At 49.2% G+C, this 21,554-nt stretch overlaps 1 protein-coding gene across 1 annotated transcript in view; it reads left to right on the forward strand.

The window, feature by feature from the left end:
* The window catches only part of LOC138488041 (ester hydrolase C11orf54 homolog), a 258,137-nt gene extending 240,329 nt beyond the window's left edge, over positions 1-17,808 (forward strand). The window contains exon 8 of the mRNA XM_069614762.1: positions 17,773-17,808. Within this exon, the coding sequence (XP_069470863.1) occupies positions 17,773-17,793 (21 nt within the window). The 3' untranslated portion in view covers positions 17,794-17,808. The remainder of the gene's footprint in view (positions 1-17,772) is intronic.
* The last annotated feature ends 3,746 nt before the right edge of the window (positions 17,809-21,554 follow it).

Here is a 21,554-nt window from a genome sequence, read left to right on the forward strand (position 1 = left end):
ACATGAATGTTGAGGAGAGAAATCGGATGATACAATGAAAGCCTAGTCAAATCTTTGCCTTCTTTCGGGATTACCACAATAATGACTACCATCATTGACTCTGGGAGGATCCCCCCCTCCAGGACCCTATTAACAACCCTTGCCAAATATGGAGCTAGGATTAGACCTATACATCTTGTAAAACTTAACCATAAACCCCTCGTTTCCAGGTGCCTTGCCCCTGTTCATGGCCCTGACCGTCTGAATGACTTCTTACTCGGTTATTGTCAAGAACCAAGGGGGGAGAGGGTATCAACCCCCTCTCCCTAACCACAAAAGCTGAAAAGATTGACCCTCCCACTGTGGTTGGCAGGGGCGCCTGTATTTTAGTTAAAACAGGTAACCACTTGGCAGCCAATGGGGGGAGGAGGGATTAGGGAGAGGTTGTGGATAGGTAGGGGGAGTTAGGGAAACCAGAAAGAGGGTAAGGGTAGCATATTTTGGATAGGTTTGGGGGACTTTTAGGGAAAAAACCAACACACATGAAATAACAGTCCTGTCCTACTCTCACAGAGCCCTGCCTACATCAACCCTAGAACCCAAACCTGGCCACTCCTACCTAAACCTGTATTCTACTACAATGCTCATCGAGTACATTTATCATAGACCTTATTGCAGCAGAGCAGGACATAACATGGAAGCACATATAATGGAGGTTAATGCAACATGAGCACATAGAACATTGACCTTATGGAGCATCGTAAACCGACATGGACCTGATAGCAAGCAGCATGGCACAGACAAGGGGCTTCCCCTTTTCATGAAAAACAAAACACATGGCCCTTGGGGCAAGCAAAAGCAAACATGACATAAAATTACATTTAGGAATTTCCTTTTAAGTAGCCCTAGGAGCAACCCCTTTCTCTTTCTGTAATGCGTGCAATATCGTGATACTAACGCTTCTCACTATGTGCACGCTTCCTCACAAAAGCAATAGTCTTGCTTGTACATAAAGTTCCAAACACAGTTCCATAAAGTGAAACGAAGCAGTTTCCAATCGCTGCGTTTCCTGGCTAGAAAAATGTGCGAGCCACGCACGTTCAGTAATTCCACACCTCCACCCCCTGCCAAGGCAAGCAATAGCCCAACACTAATCTATGCATCCGGGTGCCCCGTGAGGCAACCAGAACCCGAAGAATGGAAGCCGAGTACTCGCCGGGGCCGTTCCTGCACACCGCCGTGGCCCGGGCTTAGACTGCAACATTCCTCCGACAGCTCTCGAGTCTGCAAAGTTCTCCAACCAACCCGCTGTGACCTCCCGTGCTGAATATCATTAATAATCTGCACCTGAGCACGGGCGGGCTGCACGTTTAAGTAAGCCCTCAATCATAGTCAGCTGGGTTGGAGCGCGAAGAACAAAACTACCAGCTGTTCCCAAGCTGCTGGGAAATGTCGTTTTTACCCATCATCTCACATATACAGCAATTTTCTCCTGCCCCAGCCTCAATTTCTGACAGTTATGAGGGCCTGCATCTCTGATGACACTTCCCTATTAAATCCCGGAATAGGTAATGGTCCTAAATGAATCAGTGATGTGCGAGACATTATCCTCAAATTCCGACTTGTATAAAAGCTCATCATAATTTTTCAATTCTGCCCCAATACTCCCCGTACCATAGCAGTCACCATCTTGCTTTTCTGGTTCTCCCTAAGCTTCCAAGCTAAGATTTTATCAGCTTTATCCCCTTTGTCGTAGTATTTTTTTTTTTACGAGACAGCAGCTTTTTCTCTGTGTTATGCAACAGAAGATCCTTAAGCTGTGCCTTATAAAGCCAACATTGTCTTGACTAGTACTGAGTTACAGTTTGATTTGGGGACCTCCCTTGATGGACCGCCACAAATGTAGCCCTCAGATCCTCTTCCTGCTTCGCCTCCTCTCCCTCTTCTTATGGGATCCAATATGAATTAGCACCCCCTGATTATAGCCTTGAAGGCATCACATAAGGTATCTCGCCATTATCATTTCCTTTGAAGTATTCCTTAATATCAACCAGCAGTGATTGGGCAATCTCCTTTTCCTTTAAGAGGGAATCATTACATTTCCACCTCCCTGTACGCACGGGCCTCCAACCCGCTCCCACTGTTATGCGCACTAAATCATGGTCCAGCCATGGAACCGGGTCCACCCAGGAATGCGAAACATGTCCAAACAAAGTCTTTTCCACAAAAATATAGTCGATACTGGAAAAAGCCTCATGGACTCTGTAATAGAATGTAAAGGATGATCCCAGAGCTTGGGGAGGGGCAAATAATCCACTATACCCAGCTCCCGATTAATCCTGTGAAAGTTCTTTGCTACCCCCCTCTCCTCCTCTGCGTCCCCATTCTTCTCCAGTCCCTGGACAGTTCAAGACTATAGGGAGCCCCACCAACAAAATTCTAAGTTTCTCCTTCACCCCATCCCAAAAGGTAGTCTGACCCTCATTTGGGCAGTAAGCTGTCCCCAGTGTCAAAGGGCTCCGCTTAACCTTACCTTTCAAGAACAAATAGTGACCCTCCAGGTTCCCGAGAACCGCCCCACCTCGAAACCCAGGCCCTTAGACACTACAATGGCCACCCCCCTCTTTTTTTGATACAAACAACGCCTGGTAAATTTCCCCAATTTTCTTTGACTGAAGGTTCGGCTCTTTCCCTTTCAACCAATGGGTTTCTTGCAGGAAAAGCAAGCCTAGCTTGGAGCGAGTACATTCTCAGATCACCAGCAAGCTTTTAGTTGGGGAGTTTACACCTCTAGCATTCAGAGAGCCTAACATCATCGCCTTTAAAGGATTAGCCATCGGAACATGGGAACCGAATCACTACCTTCCCAAGCCAATAAAACCTGCCCCATGACCAAGCCTGCTCACTTGCCGACTTTGAAACCTTGCCAACACCCATCAAGAAGCATGAAATCTCTAACACTACCTGAAAAAAAATCCAAAAACCCAAATCTTCCCATCCCACTGAAGCATGTTCCTCCCTCACCCTTCCCCTGGTGTCCAGCTAGGAACAACTTTCAGAGTCAGTCCCCACCTGAACCATCAGAAATACCTGAGCCCACAGGCCTCTCAACCACATTACACCACTTCTCTGGCCCCCTTTCATTCCCCTCTTGTTGAAACATCTCCATCTCACCCTCTTATCTCCCCTTGAGATCTTAATTAGACACTGAGACCCCTTGTCTCCATCCCCCAACTACTCAAATGTTTGTTTGTTTGTTTGTTTATTTATTTGTATGGCGCAGAGGGTATCTGGGTGCCTTTACATGGTAAGTTACAAGAATACTTCCAACTTTGGTTACAGCATAGCATAGAACGGATTGAGAATCATGATGCAAAATGGTACAGAGGAAATGCAATAAGCACATATGCAGGTTTGAATATACATGACTACAAAATGAGAAAGATGCAGGAATGCTATAAGCTTGGTAATATCAATACATAGACTGGAGTGATAGTAATAATCCAGAAGAGTACAGAGGAAATACAATAAACACAAATGCAAAAAACAAAAATAAAAATGTATATACAAATATATAGAGTGCGGTGAGAAACTACAAAGTCAGTCTGGCATCAGGTCAGAGCCATCTATTTCGAGAATGTGCTAAAACGGGCCGTCCTAGGGCTGGCCATGGCTGCCATTGGTGGCGAGCCATTTTATGATGTTACGCCTAAATAAATAGAATGGTTGGTTTGCTCGCAGAGGCATAGGTAAGGCGTTCCAATCCGGGGCTGCCATGACTGGCCGGGAAGCTGGTCCATCCTGACATTTTTAACTTGAATCGAGGTACAACTAGTCTTGCTGAGCTGATGGTCATAGTGGGGCGGGTCGAGAAATGTCTGTTAATTCTCTCAGATAGGTAAGTGGGGGCTGCATGGTTAAGGCATTTATGTGTAAGGCATAAGGGTTTAAGCATGATTTTATCTTTAGTATTGAGCCATTTGGTCTGTCTCTTTAGATGTGAGATATGTTCTCCCTTGAGTATACCCAGAGCGGCTCTTAAGGCATTATTTAGCAAGGTTTGGATTTTGTTGATGAGGTATTTGTTAGCCCCTAGATAGAGAGCATTACAATAATCCAGTTTGGATAAGATAAGTGCTCTCGCAAGGGTGGTGCAACTTACTTTCGATAAAAAATGGTCTACGTGCTCTAATGAGCTGACATGTGTAAGCTTTAGTAGATGCCATGGAACTGACTTGTTTATTGAGAGTGAGGGCAGAGTCTATGTAAAAACCTACGGTTTTTACTACTTGTGCCACATTGATAGAGTTGCCATCAATATTGAATGAAGTGTAGTTCTGGTCTAGTTTATTAAGGTTAGATGTGGAGCCAAGTATTAGCAGCTCAATCTTGTCATCATTCAGGCATAGGCCATGTGTGGCCATCCATGCCTGAATGATGAGGCATATTTTATTCACCAAAGCCTGGCCCGTTTCATACTCGCTTGATAAGGGTATGAGGATCTGGGTGTCATCTGCATAGTTGGTGTAGGTGACACACAGATGATCTAGGTCATCAAACAATGGCTTTGTGAATATTTTATACAGTGTGGGGGAGACACAAGAACCTTGTGGTACCCCACAGGTTATCAGTATTGGGTTGGCTGTTGCTAGTGGTGAGAAGACTTGCATGGTCCTGTTATTAAGGAAAGATTTAATCCAGGTTATGGCACTATGTGAGAAGTGCGTTGCTGAGGACAGGTGGTTGCATAGAACTCGATGGTCCACCTAGTCGAACGCCACCAAGAGGTCAAGGAGTAACAGCAAGGCTGTTTTACCTTTGTCCTTCAGTTCATCGATCTGAGTTTTTAGGTCAATTAATGCTGTCTCTGTGCCGTGCCGGGGTCTGAACCCTGATTGTCGGACGCCAAGGAGGTGGTTTGACTCTACTCCTGAATTTGAATGTAGGCCATTTTATTGAGAATCCTAAGTAGAAAGTGTACCGTGGTGATGGGCCTGTAATTGGTCGGGATGGAGGGATCTAAGGTCTATTTTTTCAGGAGGTTAATACCCAAGATTCTTTTAAATTGTATACCACTTGTATAAAAATGTGTACCATTAGAAGTCACTCCAATCTGAGTCTACCTTCCTCACAACAGAAAGGGCCTGGAGCAATCCCCACAAAACACACTCTATCAACAAACCCCTTCTACTGATGGATGATCAGGTTCCTCACGCAGTATTACATTTTCTAGAGCCTGGGGTGCGTCTCTGGTCCTTCCGCTCTACTCTCCTTGGTTCTCCCTTTTTGCTGTCATCTGATTGGTGACACTCTCCAACCCTTTACATCAACTCTTCTGTCACCACCCGAATGTCCTCTTCCATCACCAGTCGATAGTTCTGACCTCCATACTCAAAGGTCAGCGAGAAGGGGAAACCCCACCAGTACCTCATCCACTTTCTTCTGAGCCACTGCGTCAGTGTGGAGCACAGTTTACATCTCGCCAGGGTAAACATGGAGAGGTCTTGCTAGTACCTGTTGGAAGTGCCATTGTAAGAGATGGATTATGATTTCCTGGCTTTTTCCGAAATCCTAGCTTTTTCGGCATAGTAGTGAAAGCGGACTAATATCGAGCAATAACCCTTGCCCACGCCCCTGCTCTATGGGCACGATCAATAGTCTGTTTATTGTTTGACTCGTCACCAAATAACAGTTTAAGCATGTCTTTCACTGCACATACTATATCACGCTCCGTCTCCCCCTCTTTCTCAGAGGACCCAAAAAATCCTGATATTATTCCTCTTCTTACTGTTCTCGAAATCATCCAATTTAAGGGCTCTTTGCTCTTCAGGTCTTTCCACCTCGGCTAGGCTCTTGTCTATCTGCACCTCCAAGATATCAAAGGACATTTGATTGGTTTCCAGACCCTGCAGTCTGCCCCCCACCTTGGCCACTCTCCAATCTAACTTGTACAATCTGTGGCCTATGTTTGTTCTGATTCCTCTGATTTCCTCCAACAATGCAGCAAACTCTCTTTGTGTACATCGTATCTGGGGCTGACTCCGCCATGTTGCGGGATGCTGTTCTGTTTTCCACCATGTGGTGGCCTGTATATTGGAACTGTTGCAAGGCCAACTTCAGTTCATTAATCAGAGATCCCACGTGATCAGGCAGTCTCTCTGCAGGGTGCAGTGACGGAGAAGCAGTGCTCCAGAACAAAGGGTCTTAAGGGCTGCAACGAGGGGTCTTCTTGAGAAGGGTGCTGACTCTCTTGGCGCCAGATGCTTCCAATGCTCAGGGGGCAAGGGGTCAGCAATCCAGTACTCAGGGTGTTCCCAGAGTGACCAGCATGTACAGTCTCCACCTCACACTCATAGACCAGGCCCTCTAGCAGTCAGAGGAGCCTACCACTGTCTGGCCCACCAACCCCTAAAAGGCTCACTAGTACCAGAGGCCTCCGAAATACCAGCAAGAAGCTTTCCCCTTTGCAGTGCCTAGGACCCACACCCTCTCGGTGCAGGCCATGGAACAGGGTTTGGCACCCTACCCGCATCTGCTCTCTTGAACCAGTGAGGGTTGCAGAGTTCATTGAGCCCGGATCAGCCGGAGCAAGCCCGAGGGCCCGACCCATTCCTTACAGCAAGGAGGAGACTGCTCCCCGTGGCCTGCGTTCCCTTCAGCGAGGCTGTCTGCAGCTATTCCAACCTCCTGAGAAGTGAAGCCCTCTGGCCCCCACTGGGAAGACTACTTGTTATCTAAGTTGAAACGCCACCAAAGGGGATTGTGGCCACCCTACGGTGCCTCCGCAGCACGGAGTCATCTGCTCCTTTCCTTCGTACCACCACCTCCGCCACGAGTGTGTACACCCTCCTCTGCTGCACCAACTCACTGCTGCTACCAGGGTCACCCTCGAAACCGTCTCTGGTGTAGCCCCTGCTGCACTCCTGTGCTGGAAAAATAGGGGGCGGGACAGTAGCCGGCCTCTCATGGCTGTGCTGACAGGTCTTGGACTGCAGAGTACTGGGCCGGGCCCATGCCTCTGTCCCTGATGGTTGTAGGTAAAAAAAAGGAGCGAAATGCAATAGGGTCGAATCAAAAGGACCGCAAACAAAAAGGTCGCTTTTTAAAAAAAAAAAAAAAATTATTTTTGGGGGGGTCCCCCCCAAACCCCTGTTTTTGGTGTAAAAATCACTTTTTTTCCTATACGGAAACCCCCCAAAAATGCAATCTTTTTTTTTTTCGGTCCTATTGACTCGACCCTATTGCATGCAATGCTTTTTTTTCCGATCCTTTGACCGGACACCGTTCCCGATGCTCTAGCTCAATCAGCTCACTGCTCAAGCTCTCCACCAGAGGGAATCAACCCGCATCAGGCATGGGGGTCGCAGACTGCAACTAGCAGCTACGAGGACTACCACCATAGTTCACAGGCCCGATTTGGCTGCACACTCCAGTGGGGCAGATCCCTGCCAACTCTTCACATCGACATGGAGCTGCGCCGGGGGTCGGCCCTGTTCAGTTCCTCACTGCTCTGCTGTTTTGACATAGCTTCAGCGTCCGTGAACAGAAAAGTCACAGATTTTTTGGCCACAGGCGCAGGGGGGTTAAAAGGCATCATATTCTTATGACCCACTTGTCAATCCCAAAGGACTGGCAAGTTGGTTTGCAGGTTATCCCTCACAACACATGCAACCTCTGACCATGCCACACGCCCCAGATTTTTGTACAGCCACAGCAAGCACCGGTAGAACAGAACCCGGAGTGTGAGGCTGCACAGACATATGTGTCACAGTCAGTTGTGCCAGCACAGGCACCGGTACAGATGTTTTCTAACAAATCATCAGGGCGAGCCCGGTAAAGCCACAAGGACCCAAGAACAATTTAATGAAAATTCGAACATAGACAATACATGTTACAATGCGTATGTCAGTGATTACCACAGGTAAGTGAACCCACAAACATTAAACATAGAATGAAATTCATAATCATAGTGACTCTTAGTACCTATTAAGAGTATCAAGCATCTCATGAGTACATCCCGTTGTGAATGAAAAATGGAACTGTATTGGTATGGATTCTAATAATCAAATAAAATAATAAGTGCCCAGTGTGTGTGACGGGCACTGTGCAGTATAAAAAGTTGACACAACTGTGTTTTAGCCTATTCTGTTAGCTGTAAGTAGGATGGCATTTATCAGGACAAGGAATTGCAGTCTGGGCTGAGACAAACTCTCCTGTGGTGGAATTTGTGCCTGAATTATTCTAGCACGTCAGTTCAAAGGAAGTGTCACGCCGGTGGTTGCTGCAATGGCGGTCCACCATGGGTGGATGCGGATAAGGACAATTATTGTCCTACATTGAGTTTCCACTTATAAGTTGTCTCCCTTGGAATAAATCTTGTTCAAGCTCCATGTAGAACAGGGTCCTTTGGTGATCCCAGTCTCCTCCTCTGGTCGACATGCCTCAGTGCATGTCTGCCCGTAGCTTGGACAATCGAAGAGTGCAGCACACGTCTTCTTTGGCCATGGCTTGGCAGCAATGGAGTAGGGCTGCTTTTCCTGTGAGCTCCTGTACATCCGAATTTGATCCTGAGGCGTACGGCTGAAAAAGACGCGGAAAAGCAACACAATTCACCCTATAAAAGTCGGAAAGCAAGGGCCCTGCATTGCAAGCCCTGCAGCATTGAATGGAGAGTTAAATCTGAAGTTACAAACTAAAGAAATGATACCTAGGGTCTCAGCAAAATGGCGAACACTCAAAGACAAAGGAACGCACTGGAGCGTCGGACCGGACAGGATTGAGGACGGCTGCGAGCTGCTGGAGAGGATAAGCACTGGGACAGAGCGGCTACACTCAGCATGGTGATACATTTGTATCGAGCCCCTCGCTGAGCACCGCGAGGATACTTTGTTGTATGCGGTGCGCGAGGCTCCAGGAGCGCGGAGTGCGAAATAGTCACAGAGGCTGGTCACAGTGTGAATGGGGACGCTGAGCTGGGCGGCCCCAGCGAGCAGCGTTGACACGGCGTACAATGAATATATGAATGCCAGCTGATCTATAGATAAAAGCGAACCACACGAAGCAGAGCGGATGCCATAGACAACGGAGGGCTTCGTGACCCCACGTACTGTTGGTACTAGGTGAACAGGAGCAAAAACACGCAGGGATGCAGCATAAGCCCCCTACCACCTAACACAATATAAAAATGAAAAGCACACAGTGAGTGCAGCAGAGAGACCGGAAAAGCAGCAGCAGGAGACTGGGGGAACCACAACCTGAGGTGAGCACATGAGAGTCAAGAAGGCAGAAAATCTGCAGAAACAATAACGGTGGCTGTAGGCATTATGTGCATGTAATAGAGGGCAAACTGCCTGACACAATCAGACACAGGCTGAGTGCCTTGAAAGACAAGACACTGACGGTGGTCAGGAGTCGTGTGATGGAGGCTGATGCCACCGGCAGTGGACAGTAAGCTGCAGCAGTAGGCCCCCCCCCCATCACAGAACCTGAACCTTGGGAGATCCGGGCACCCAAAACAGGGACGCCCCATCACAGAGGCCAGGTCCAGGAAGCAACATCAGAAGGCCCAATCGAGATTTGGGAGGCCTAGCCAAAAACCAGGCGGGGGGTCGGGTGAACCAGATGGAGGGACGCCAGGCGGAAGACCACAGACAGCAGTGTCCCGGAGACCCCACGGGGCAATTGCCCCTGAGCAACTACACCGCCGCCACACACGGTGGGGCCACTGGAAACGCATGGGCGAGGTACCCGAATGGCCTGCATCACCACACGGAATCAGCTGGAAACCAGTGGGGAGCTCGCACTGGGGTCCCCATGAGAGGCAGCATGAACTTACAGCATACATGAGATGCAGATCATCACGCAAGGCAATACCCTCGTCCCCCCAGAAGGGGAATAGAACGGGTAATACCCAGGCAACTGCCCCACCGGAAGCACCAAACGCTAGTAGTAGGAGAACGGAGGTGTAGCTGAGGGAAAGCACTGCAGCATGGGAACAAGACCCTGGGCGGCAAGAAGACAACTGGTGGCCCATAGAGACAATGGCGCAAAAAGGGGGCAAGACCAAAGCAAAGCAACCAACGATGGACATCTTTACAAAACCGTCGCAATCCCTGACTACATCTACGCAAGTGAAAACTGGCTCGCAAGACACACCAGCCCCACCATGAGAAGACCAACTGATCCTGCAAGCCATCACAGAAATGAAATCCTCGTGGACCACCACAATAGCGGACCTTAAAGCGGCACTGGAATTCAAGATCAATGCAGCAGGCATAGATGTCAACCTCCTGAGACAAGACATGAGGGCACTAGCGGAGCGTACAAGCAGCCTTGAAAGAGAGATGAAAAACAACACGGAGGTCGGCACTACCACCGCCAAGGAGGTCCACATATTGAAGCAACAAGTGCGCTCCCTGGAAAATCGAGCGGAGGAGGCAGAAGGGCAGGCAAGGCGCAACAATATCTGCGTGGTGGGTCTGTCAGAAGAAGAAGGAGGAACAGACCCCACACAATACATGGAAAACATGTTGATCCAGGAAATAGGGGCTGGCAACCTCTCCCAAGGGTTTCGATCGAACGGGCACACAGAGCCCTAGCAAGGAGACCGCCACCTGGAGCTCCCCCACGAGCGATCATTGCGAAAATCTTAAACTACAGGGACAGGGAAAAGATACTGGAATTTTTTCGGAAAGGCGGAAAAATAACTCAAGCTTCGGCGACGGTCACAGTGTACCCGGACTACACCATGCTGGTACAAAGACAATGCTTTGGCTATGTCGCAGTGAAGAGGGTGGCAGGATACAAATACATGCTGATATATCCCGCGAAGCGAAAGATTTTACACAAGGGCAAGGCACATTTCTTTGAAGATCCAGAGGAAGTAGTGAATTGGCTGAATGCTCAAGGCTGCCCAGACGACGCGGATGGACCAGAACAAGGAGGACAGGATAAGTGAAGCAACGCCATATCAAACTTATCCAATTTAGGCAGCAGGGGAGTGTAAGGGTGCCACATAGGGCGCGCCAATAAGGCGTAGATAACAATGATGTAATATGTCAAAATAAGGACTTGTGTGGACTGGAATATAGAGGCCGGAACTGTTAAACTAAGTACGCAAGTATTATTGCTTAACAGGAGAGCTGAGGATAGGGATAGACCTACCCCCAGTAGTTAGTGTAGGCGAATCGCCAGTAGGGCGGTACCCCCCTGCTGTGCACTAAGTACCAGCTGTAGCCAAGAAAAGTACAAGAGGCAGGTGAGCCTGAGATTCAGGGATGGAGCTGGGCATCAGTTGTGGAAGGGGAGGAGGGAGAAGGGAGGGAACAGTTGGGGAGTTTGGAGTGGCAACAGTTGGGGCCGGGTAGGGCGGGGGAGGGAGGGGGTTTGGGGGATTTGCAGCGTTTTTAGTTGGGGAACGAGCTTATACACATACGCGCTGGAGCTTGAAGCAGGGGGAGGAGGGGAAATGGAGGAAACCAGGTAAAATAATCAGTCGGGGGGCTTGTGGTGAAATTAGATGGGATAATGGGAGACCTTATAATAGTAACTTGGAATGTCAGAGGACTCAACAGCTATCTAAAGAGAAATAAGGTAATGATGTACCTGAGACGGCAAAAAGTGGACATAGCCTTATTGCAAGAAACCCATCTCACCAAAGAGAAACAAGAGGTGGTTAAAAAAAAGTGGAGAGGGACCACCGTAGGAGCAACGTACTCGGAGTATGCCAGAGGAGTAATCATTTGGGTGGCACCACACGTGCCCTTCCAGATATTGCAGGCCATGGTGGAGCCGGATGGGAGGATGGTAGTGATTCGGGGGCTGCTAGAGAATAGAGAACTGTGCATCATAAACACATACGCCCCTAACCAAGACACAATAGCCTATTTCAAGACCCTATATAGCAAAATCAGTCCTCACATAGGAGGCGTGGTTATATGGGGAGGGGATTTCAATTGCACGCTGAACCCCAAAATGGACAGATCAGACACGAAACTAGTTAAACCCACCCCCGCAGCGAAAACGCTACAAACCCTGCTGAGAGGCTTTAGGTTGGAGGACATATGGAGGCAGCAACACCCGAATGATGGGCTTAACTTGCACTATGCCGCCCCACAAAACCTGCATACAAGACTGGACTACATGTTCGCCACTCCGGAATTTATGGGGGAAATGATGGGCTCAGAATATTAGGCGAGAATACTAGTGGACCTCTCCCCTCTGGTCCTGGTGTGGCGACATCAGCCCCCCAGAGCCAGGATCCCGACATGGAGGCTTAGAGCCGAGGCATTGAAGAATACCGCATTCCGAGAGGATATAAGGGAGGAGATAATTGAGTACTTCGAAAATAACACCAGAAGCGTCGAGTCAGAGGGTACCCTACGGGAGGCCTTTAAGGTGGTAGTGAGGGGGGGCAGCCATATCCAGATCTAGAGCGCTCCAAGGGGGCATAGTGCGAGAGTTACAGGAGACAGAAAAGAAATTAGAAGTAATTATGAAAAGAGGGGGCACCTCACAGGAGGACACCCAATACACGAGCCAATTACAACAGACATGTGGTGTGCTTTGGGAGAGGTTATGCAACCTGAATTACAAAAAATATATTGAAAGACAACACGCATGGGGAGACAAACCGGGGAGGCTGCTTGCATGGCTATACAAGAACGAGACACCAAGATCAGCTATTAGATAGATATCAGGAGAAGCGGGCCAAGTCTGGAACACCCAGGAGAGTGTGAATGAAGGATTCCTTAGATTCTACAAACACCTCTATGAAGACGCAGGAGAGACGGCAGAGCAGGAGACTCAGGAGACGTTAGAAGACATAGGATTACCCAGATTGAGTGAGGAAGATAGGGAAAACCTTGACACTCCAATCACAATAGAGGAATTAGAGACAGTGGTAATACATCTACCCACGAGCAAAGCTCCTAGGACAGATGGGCTCCCTAGCGAATTCTATCAAACGTATAGACAAGAAGTGCTCCTTCCGCTATTGGCAAAGCTAAACAAGGACTCTGAGAAAGGGAAACTGCCGGAATCTTTGAGGGAGGTGGTAATCATTTCACTCCTTAAACCTGACAAGCCAAGCACAGACTGCGGGTCATACAGACCACTTTCCATGCTAAACCAGGACAGTAAAATCCTCACGGCTGTGCTAGCAAACAGACTTAAGCGGGTAATAAATAAACGTATACATCCCAATCAAACCGGATATGTCCCAGGTAGAAGCATATCCGATAGCCACAGGAGGCTCCACCATATCATAGAACAGGCGGAGGGCGAACCAAGTGAAATAGCAGTAGTCTCGATAGATGCAGTGAAGGCCTTTGACTCCGTAAGGTGGCCGTGGATGATGGAAGCCTTGAAAGAATACAGGATGGGTCCAGGGTACCTGCGGTGGGTGAAAATGGTGTATAGCTCCCCAACAGCCAGAGTCAAAATGAGAGCGATAATTTCAGATAAATGGCAACTTAGCAGAGGCACGAGACAGGGCTGTCCATAGTCCCCGATGCTATACATTCTTGCACTAGAACCACTAGCAATCTATCTGAGACAGCAGTATGAAGAAATAGGGGTTTACACTAAGGGGAGACCGCACTTGATATCATTGTATGCAGATGATATGCTGCTATACTTGCGGTACCCTGAGGAAAACTTACAATACATCCTGGAGGTGATGGAGCACTATGAGACTCTCTCGGGTATAGCAGTGAACCTCAAAAAATCGTGCATGTTCCCCTTGCGGAGGTACAGAGGAGTCCCACAGGAGAACTTACCTACCTTGCAGATAGCCTGGCAGATCAGAACATTCAGATACCTGGGGATTAACATATACCATACAATTGCAGACGAGCACAAACATAACACGGAAAGAGCAGTAGAAGGCATCAAGAACAGCATGTAGTTCTGGCCAGAGCTCCCCCTAGCCATGGTATGGAGGGCGGCCTTGCTTAAGATGGAGGTCCTGCTTAGGCTACTACATTTTTTCATAAATATCCCACACATGTTGCCCAAATGCTTTTTCATTAAACTCCAGTGCTTATGCAGAGGTTTCCTGTGGCACAACTCCAGAAACAGAGTGGCCCTATGGAAATTACAGAATACATATGACAGAGAGGGTATTAACCTGCCGAACCTTAAGATATACCACCTGGCAGGACAGTTACAATATTTTGCTAGGTGTCTGTCGGAAGACGAGACAGCAGAATCTAGACTGCTGAGGGGGGAATGTGACCCTTATTTCCTAAAAGAACTGATATGACTGCCCAAACCAGAATTGTATGGGCGATCGAGATTGTTGGGACTGGGCTGGAAGACATGGCGCAAAATGTGCAGAGTTATGGGAAACCCGACCCCATGCTCGCTGCAGGCTCCACTTGTGGCGCTACGTGGGGTGGATGAGCAATTGAGGAGAGGGATCCGCAAACACTGGGAGCCGGTAGGCCTAGCTACCTTGGGAGATATATGGCAAGAGGGGAAGGCACTGGACTTCCAAACGATAGTGGACGAAACAGGGACACATACGGGGCAATATATCACATATACGAGAATAGTTAAATGGGTGAAGGAAACGTGGGCTGAAATAGCACTCGCAGAACCACCTGATACTGCCATAGAAACGATGCATGATATCTCGGAGTGGGTAAGGAGTTGCTCCAACTGAGACGGGACTGGGAGGAGGAAGCAGGAGTGCCTATGCAAGACGGGCAGTGGAAAAGAGCTCAGAGATATCATAAAAAGGTGTCTAGAAATGCAAGGCTGCAGCAGATACAGTTATATGTCACCCATAGGGCGTATATGACCCCCCGGAAGATTGCCAGATTTGGGAGTACTGAAGTACAAAAATGCCCCAAGTGCGGGGAGGTGGATGCTGGGATGATCCATATGTTCTGGGCGTGCCCGGAGGTGGGAAAATTCTTGGAGGAAATTAAGTTACGACTATTTGAAAAGGGAATTAAGCTAGACGTGGATCCGTGCGGGCATGCATGATGGGGGGATTCACCAGACCCCGCAACCTGAAACACGTGTGCAAACTCAAGGACATGGCCTACATTCTAGCCAAAAGGAGAATGGCTATGGACTGAAAGGCTGGCCATAGACCCAGATTAGAGGTATGGCGGAACGACTTACAGATATGGGCAGATGCTGAGACGGCAGTATGGTATGAGGCAGCTAGCAAAGGAGAAGATAATGAAGTGGGACCTCTGATAGCATGGAGACAAATGGTAGCCACATTGTCGGGATCCTCCCATGCCAATTCCAGTGAATATAACACGTTTGAGAATGGCGAAGGGGATTAACCCTAAGAGAAGGGAAACCGGAAGAACTGAAGTGGAAGCTTGAGTTAAAGTTGGGGGAGGGGGGAAGACAGCAATAAATAATATGCAAATGTATGTGAAGAAGCTTGCAACCGAAAATGTTGGGTGATGGTTATATGTTGTTTGTTGTAAAAATCAATAAAAAATGTTTTTTTAAAAAAAGTCTTCTTTGCCTAGTGACCGTGGCTTGAATGTGCGGTGAAGCCATGGGATAGGAATCCTTTGCCTCAGGGTACAGTCACACGTTATACTGGAGCGTGCCTTTTGGGAGGAAGTCCTGTCTCGCTCCCTGACTAGGACAGCCCACAGAGCTCTCTGACGTGTCCAGTCCTGTCTGTTGCTGCCGATCCAGAAGAGGAACCCCACATAGATACCACAATAGGTGCCCAAACTTTGTCGTTCATGGTCGATACAGGAACAACTAAGGGCCTCATTAAACGGTAGGCGTTATGGATTTAACGTTACCGGTAACAGAATACCGGTAACGTTAAATACCCATGCGGATTACGACCCGGCTCACCGCTATTAGTGGCACCGCTAAGTACGGTGCCACTAATAGCGGGCAGGCCGCGTGCACACGACCCTCCATCCCGTAAATTACGCCATGCCGCTATTAGCACAGCATCACAAGGCTAGTGGACATGCCAATAACGGCATGGTAAAGCCCCCCAAACCCCTTACCCCCATGGTGCTAATACCGGCATCGCGAACCACCCGTTAAGAGAACTGAGCAGTGTTCCCACCTGCCACAGGTGGACGACACAATCAGCACAGGTGGAGGCAATGGAGACTGTGGCAGCTCAAAAGGAGCACACCACACCCCTTCCCACACCAAGATGGTTCCAATACTGGCAGCATTACATGGTCTGGAGGACCTCATTGCAGCGCAGCTGCAACAACAACAGGCAGCACAAAGGAGACGCAGGAGGAGGAAGAGGAGGAGGGCAAGACAGGCACAGCAAGCACCACCACGGCACCTAATCATACCACAGAGGCACCCACCAATCCCCAGGATCAGAGCCAGTCCATTCAACCTAACCCCTGAGCAGATACACACCCTGTACCGTCTGGACCGGTTTACCATCACCAGCATCGTGGACCTGATACACAAGGACATTGTGAGCCTCATAGACATCAGAACTGCCATCCCCCAGCTACTGAAGGTGGTGAGTGTGCTCCACTTCCTGGCCACAGGCACCTACCAGCATACAGTGGGACAGATGCATGGCATCTCACAACCAGTATTCTACTGCACGCTGAACCAGGTACTCGATGCCCTCCTGAAGCATGCACCTGAACACATATACTGCCCAGGATGTTGCAAACACAAAAGTTGGCTTCTATTCACTGGCAGGCATCCCAAGTTGCATCGGGGCCATCGACTGTACCCATGTGGAATTGGTTGTCCCACATCACAATGAAGTAGTCTACCGAAACAGGAAGCAATTCCACTCCATCAATGTCCAAATGGTATGTGACGCCAACAAGATAATCACACATTGCTTTGCCCGACATGGAGCGACAAACCGCACAATGTTTGTGGCTACTTGGTGAGTAGCAGGGCAAGCACATGGCAGCGTGACTGATGTGGGGAGAGATACATACTCCAACTGGGTGTGATTGGGGGGGGGAGATACATACTCCAACTGGGTGTGTTTGGGGGGAGAGATACATACTCCAACTGGGTGTGATTGGTGGGGGGGAGAGATAAATACTCCAACTGGGTGTGTTTGGGGGGGGAGAGATACATACTCCAACTGGGTGTGTTTGGGGGGGAGATACATACTCCAACTGGGTGTGATGGGGGGGGGAGAGATACATACCCGAAATGGGTGTAGCTTGTCGGCTGTCGGCAAAATGCACATACAGATGTACGCCAATGCCCATCTAGGAAGGCGGCAACATACTTGAGATGAACCGACATGCAAGTATAAGCTACAAGACACAGATGACATTCCAGGTCTAGTAACATTAAACGTCCAACCACATACACATTTCACAACATTCCAGGCCACAAAATACAAACATTTCACACATGCCATCAAGATAGTCATCCTGAATTAGTCCAGCACAACATCAATAATGCAATGTGCCCTATGATGCATGCAAAGGGATCAACCCTAGCCATAGCATTTCACCACGCACCTATAGCACCACTGCAGTGATGCCTCTCTGCATGGCAACATCAATGTTGGAATGGCAGTACACGAGCAGTGTTGAACCAAATCTGCCTGGGCCCAGGGACACCGAAGACCTCGCCTCACCCCGGACATGTCAATTACTGTTGGAGGCATTAATGGGGCATGTCCACTTGCAGGGTCGACCTCCCCCTTGCACATTGCTGTCACACAGACCATCTGCATGTATGCTGTTAATTGTGTACTTGAATCACAATGCAATGTCAATTTGTGTGATATGAACAGGACACTCTTGAGGTGAAGAGTAACAGGACCCCGTTCGTTCCCCCATACAGGTGATGCGGGCTATCCCCTGAAGACCTGGCTCCTCACACCTGTACGGAACCCACAGAACAGGCACTAGGAGGAATACAATTGTGCACATACCCGTACCCGCATCGTGATCGAGCAGACTTTTGGCCTTTTGAAGTCACGGTTTAGGTGCATTAGCAGGTCTGGTGGCGCTCTCCTGTATGGACATGAGAAGGTGGCCAAGATCACCATGGCATGTGTCATGCTGCACAATATGTGTATCAGACGGAATGTGCCACTGCCTCCTGACATTGAAATAGAAGCACCTGATGAGGAAGATGATGGTGATGAGGACGGAGGTGAAGGGGATGCAGGTCTTGCAAGAGGGGATGGGCAGGAGGGACGTGCTGTGAGACAGCATCTGATCAACCAAATATTCTGAGGAACATGTTTTCGTACTGTCACATGGATATGGGTATTAATGCACTGGTGTATGTTTGGAAGCACGCAATGTAACCTGTCGCCAATAAAGTACACAAACACAATGAAGATGTCCAAGCCTGTGTTTTGATCAGAAACCAGTGTATTGAGTAATGGAAAGGTGAAAAAGTGCAAGTCCCCAAACATCCCACCACCCTTCCCCCCACCCCCACAACAGACCCATAACACCCTTCACCCCACCCCCCACAACAGACCCATAACACCCTTCCTCCCACCCCCTACAACAGACCCATAACACCCTTCCCCCCACCCCCCACAACAGACCCATAACACCCTTCCCCCCACCCCCCACAACAGACCCATAACACCCTTCCCCCCACCCCCCACAACAGACCCATAACACCCTTCCCTCCACCCCCCACAACAGTCCCTCATGTGTCTGCCATGTTTGCGTTGGCCCATGCACGCAGAGGAATCTCCATTGACCCCCTATTTGCCATTGTCTGTAGCAGCATTTGGAGGATGGGCAGACGTGCGTCTGGTGGTGCGTGTTGAGCGCCGGAGGGGGCTTGTCTGTCTAGAGCCGGAAGATGACGATGGGGCAGACTGGCCTGGTTGTGAGAAGTGGCGGTCCATTGTGTCGGCCATGCGAGTTAGGACCTCCCTGAGCCTGGATATCTCGTTACACAGCCTATCAGTGTTTGCGTCCATCCTCTCAGTGGAGTGCCTCGACGTCTCCACAATATTCTCCCTGAGATGGGCAGCCTCCTCAACATGCTGGCCAACCAGCACAGTCAGTTCATGTTGACGCTGCAGGATGGTAGTGAGTTGGAGGGCAGTGCTGGGTGATGGTGTACTGGATGCTGTGCCCTCAGATGCATCCACTGCAGCAGGTGAAGCCACCATGGGGGACAGTATGGCTGGATTGTTGTCCTCAACAGTCACATCAGACCCAGGTGTCTGGAATGGTGCTGGCTCTGGGGTTCTAGGGGGGCTTGGGGTGTGCATCTCCATTGGCCCAACTAGGGTGTCTTCCGGATCAGATAGGGGGGCAGTGGCGGCTGCCTCACCAGCGGAGCTTGCCGCAGCTGATGGTGGGCCCTCGGTGGCTGGTATTGGTGCCTGTGGGTTCACCTCTGGTGGTGGGGCTGCAGTTTGTGGTGCAGCTACTTCTGCCCTGGCAGTGGCACTCCAACAATGTTTCCTGCTCATCAGGTGTGACCTTCCCCCCTTGCCCCTGGATGTTGTGGGGGTGTCCTCCGAGTCCTGTGCCCTTGGCCTCTTACTCGTAGTTGGTGCCTGGGATGCATTAGCGGCATCCTCATCATCTGTATGTGAGCCTGTCAGGGACAAGAAGCGGGATGGCATTGGTTGCGTTTCAATATACTTAATGCAGATTACATGAATGATGCAGTTGTGGCCATTGGGACTTAGTAGTTGTGGATGCAGGTGATATGCCAGTTCAGTGCCTCATCCATGCATGGTTGTGTTTGGAACTTGTCTCTGGTGATGTGTGCATGTGTGTGTGTTTGGGTTTGACACTGACATGGTGAGGGATGGATGCATGTGTGGATGTGTGTCCATGCATGAGAGGAGTCTGTGCTCACATATGGGGGGAACAGTACATTCACATCGCATCCTGTCATGTGTACACTCACCTCCATCCGAAGTGGTACCCACGCCGAGCTCCATGGTGCCTACTCCCTCGATGGATTCCACAGCAATCAGGTTTCCACAGGTCTCCTCCCATTCTTTAAGTCTGATTGGTGAACCAGCTCCACCTGCACTGGCAATGCGGTGGTTTTCTGCAAGGATGCCCCTCACCCGCAGTCTGAGGTCGTCTCACCTCTTCCTGCACTCCGAACAGTGCGGGTGCTGGTGCCCACTGCACTGACTTTAACTGCAACTTCCTCCCAGATGGCTTTTTTTTTTAGTAGTGTTGGCCGCCGCATGTCATTGGCAAAAACGACCTCTGCATTCTCAGCCAGGGTCTGTGTCAGCATATTCAATTCCTCTGCTGTAAATTTCTCCTTGCACTGCCTGTCAGTGCTTTTTTTTAATGCCTTGGGCATGATGCAGGTGTCCCAGATGATTTTGAACCGCTAACGACTCAAAACAGGTCCAGGGGGCAGAGGATGGCAATGGATTGTGTTTTTAAAGATGGCCGCCGTGCTTTTTCCCGTTCCTGTGCGATGACGCTATTTCCGGTTCCGCAATTTAACGGTCAACGCTATTTGCGGTGACCGCTATTTGCATGCAGCAGGAGGGCGGAGGTGCAATCTGCACTTTCGTCGAGGGCGGTAGGTGACTTTCTTGTGTCTTTACCGCAATGGCGGTAGGGGGTTTACCGGCATGGCGCTATGCTCGTGTCCGCATACTCGTAATGGTGCGTTATTAGCGCAATCTTGCGAGGGCGGACACGTTGATAGCGCCATGCCGGTATTTTGGGATTTTTACCGCACAACGTGTAATGAGGCCCTAAATCTTGAATCAAGGAAGGTAAGTGTCCCCTTTCAGGAAAAATGACGGACATGCAGCGATTCTTGGGGGCTATCCTGTTGGTTCCATAGGCAGAGGATTTACCTATTAAGGTAGGTACACAGAATTTATCAGCTACTTTGTTGTATTGTACAGATACCCCAGTGAATCTCTTGTGCAGGGATCTTTTGAGCAAGTTGAATTTGATGCTCTCATTCACAGAAGAATGTATAGTATGCTCATGTCTCGGTGTGTAACTAACCAGGATATTGGCGTTTTTGCAAGCATGCTTTAGTGACAGCACGATAAAGAGGGGTGCCCGTACATTCAGATTTGTTCCTCGACGGAGTGATGGTGGTGTTGGGATGGGGGCCTCGGATTATAAACAGAGCATGGTGGATACCATCTGAATTTTTATTTCATCCCACAGTTTCACAAGAGGTTACGCCAGGCACCATAATTACCATACTTCTAGAAGTGGTAGTCATCAAAAAGGATGAAGTGGTTCTCAGATACTGGTGAGGAAGGAGAGGAGTGGTGTACAGTTCTGTGCATCGATCAACACTATCGTTAGATGAGCACTTGTTTGAGGATGCTTATGACACAGGAGAGATGGTTTTTGAGATTGATGTACCTTGCCAGATAACGATACAGCATAGGAAGATACCTCAGACTATCGCCCTCATTCTGAATTTGGAGGTAAGTAATGTCCCTTAACGGCATGGCACTAATAGCGTGTCCGTGCTGGCACCAGTCCGTTAATAGAGGACTATAACGACTTCAAGAGCACGAGCTTTGCGCCATGCAGGTAAGGTACCTAGCGCCATGCCGCAAAAGGCTCCCAAAAAGCCCTTACCAGCATCAAGCTTAGCGCAGCTAACACTACCGACATAGTCCAATGCGTCAA

The sequence above is a fragment of the Ambystoma mexicanum genome, chromosome 9 (assembly GCF_040938575.1).
Source record: "Ambystoma mexicanum isolate Mex_15411 chromosome 9, UKY_AmexF1_1, whole genome shotgun sequence".
Lineage (NCBI taxonomy): Eukaryota > Metazoa > Chordata > Amphibia > Caudata > Ambystomatidae > Ambystoma > Ambystoma mexicanum.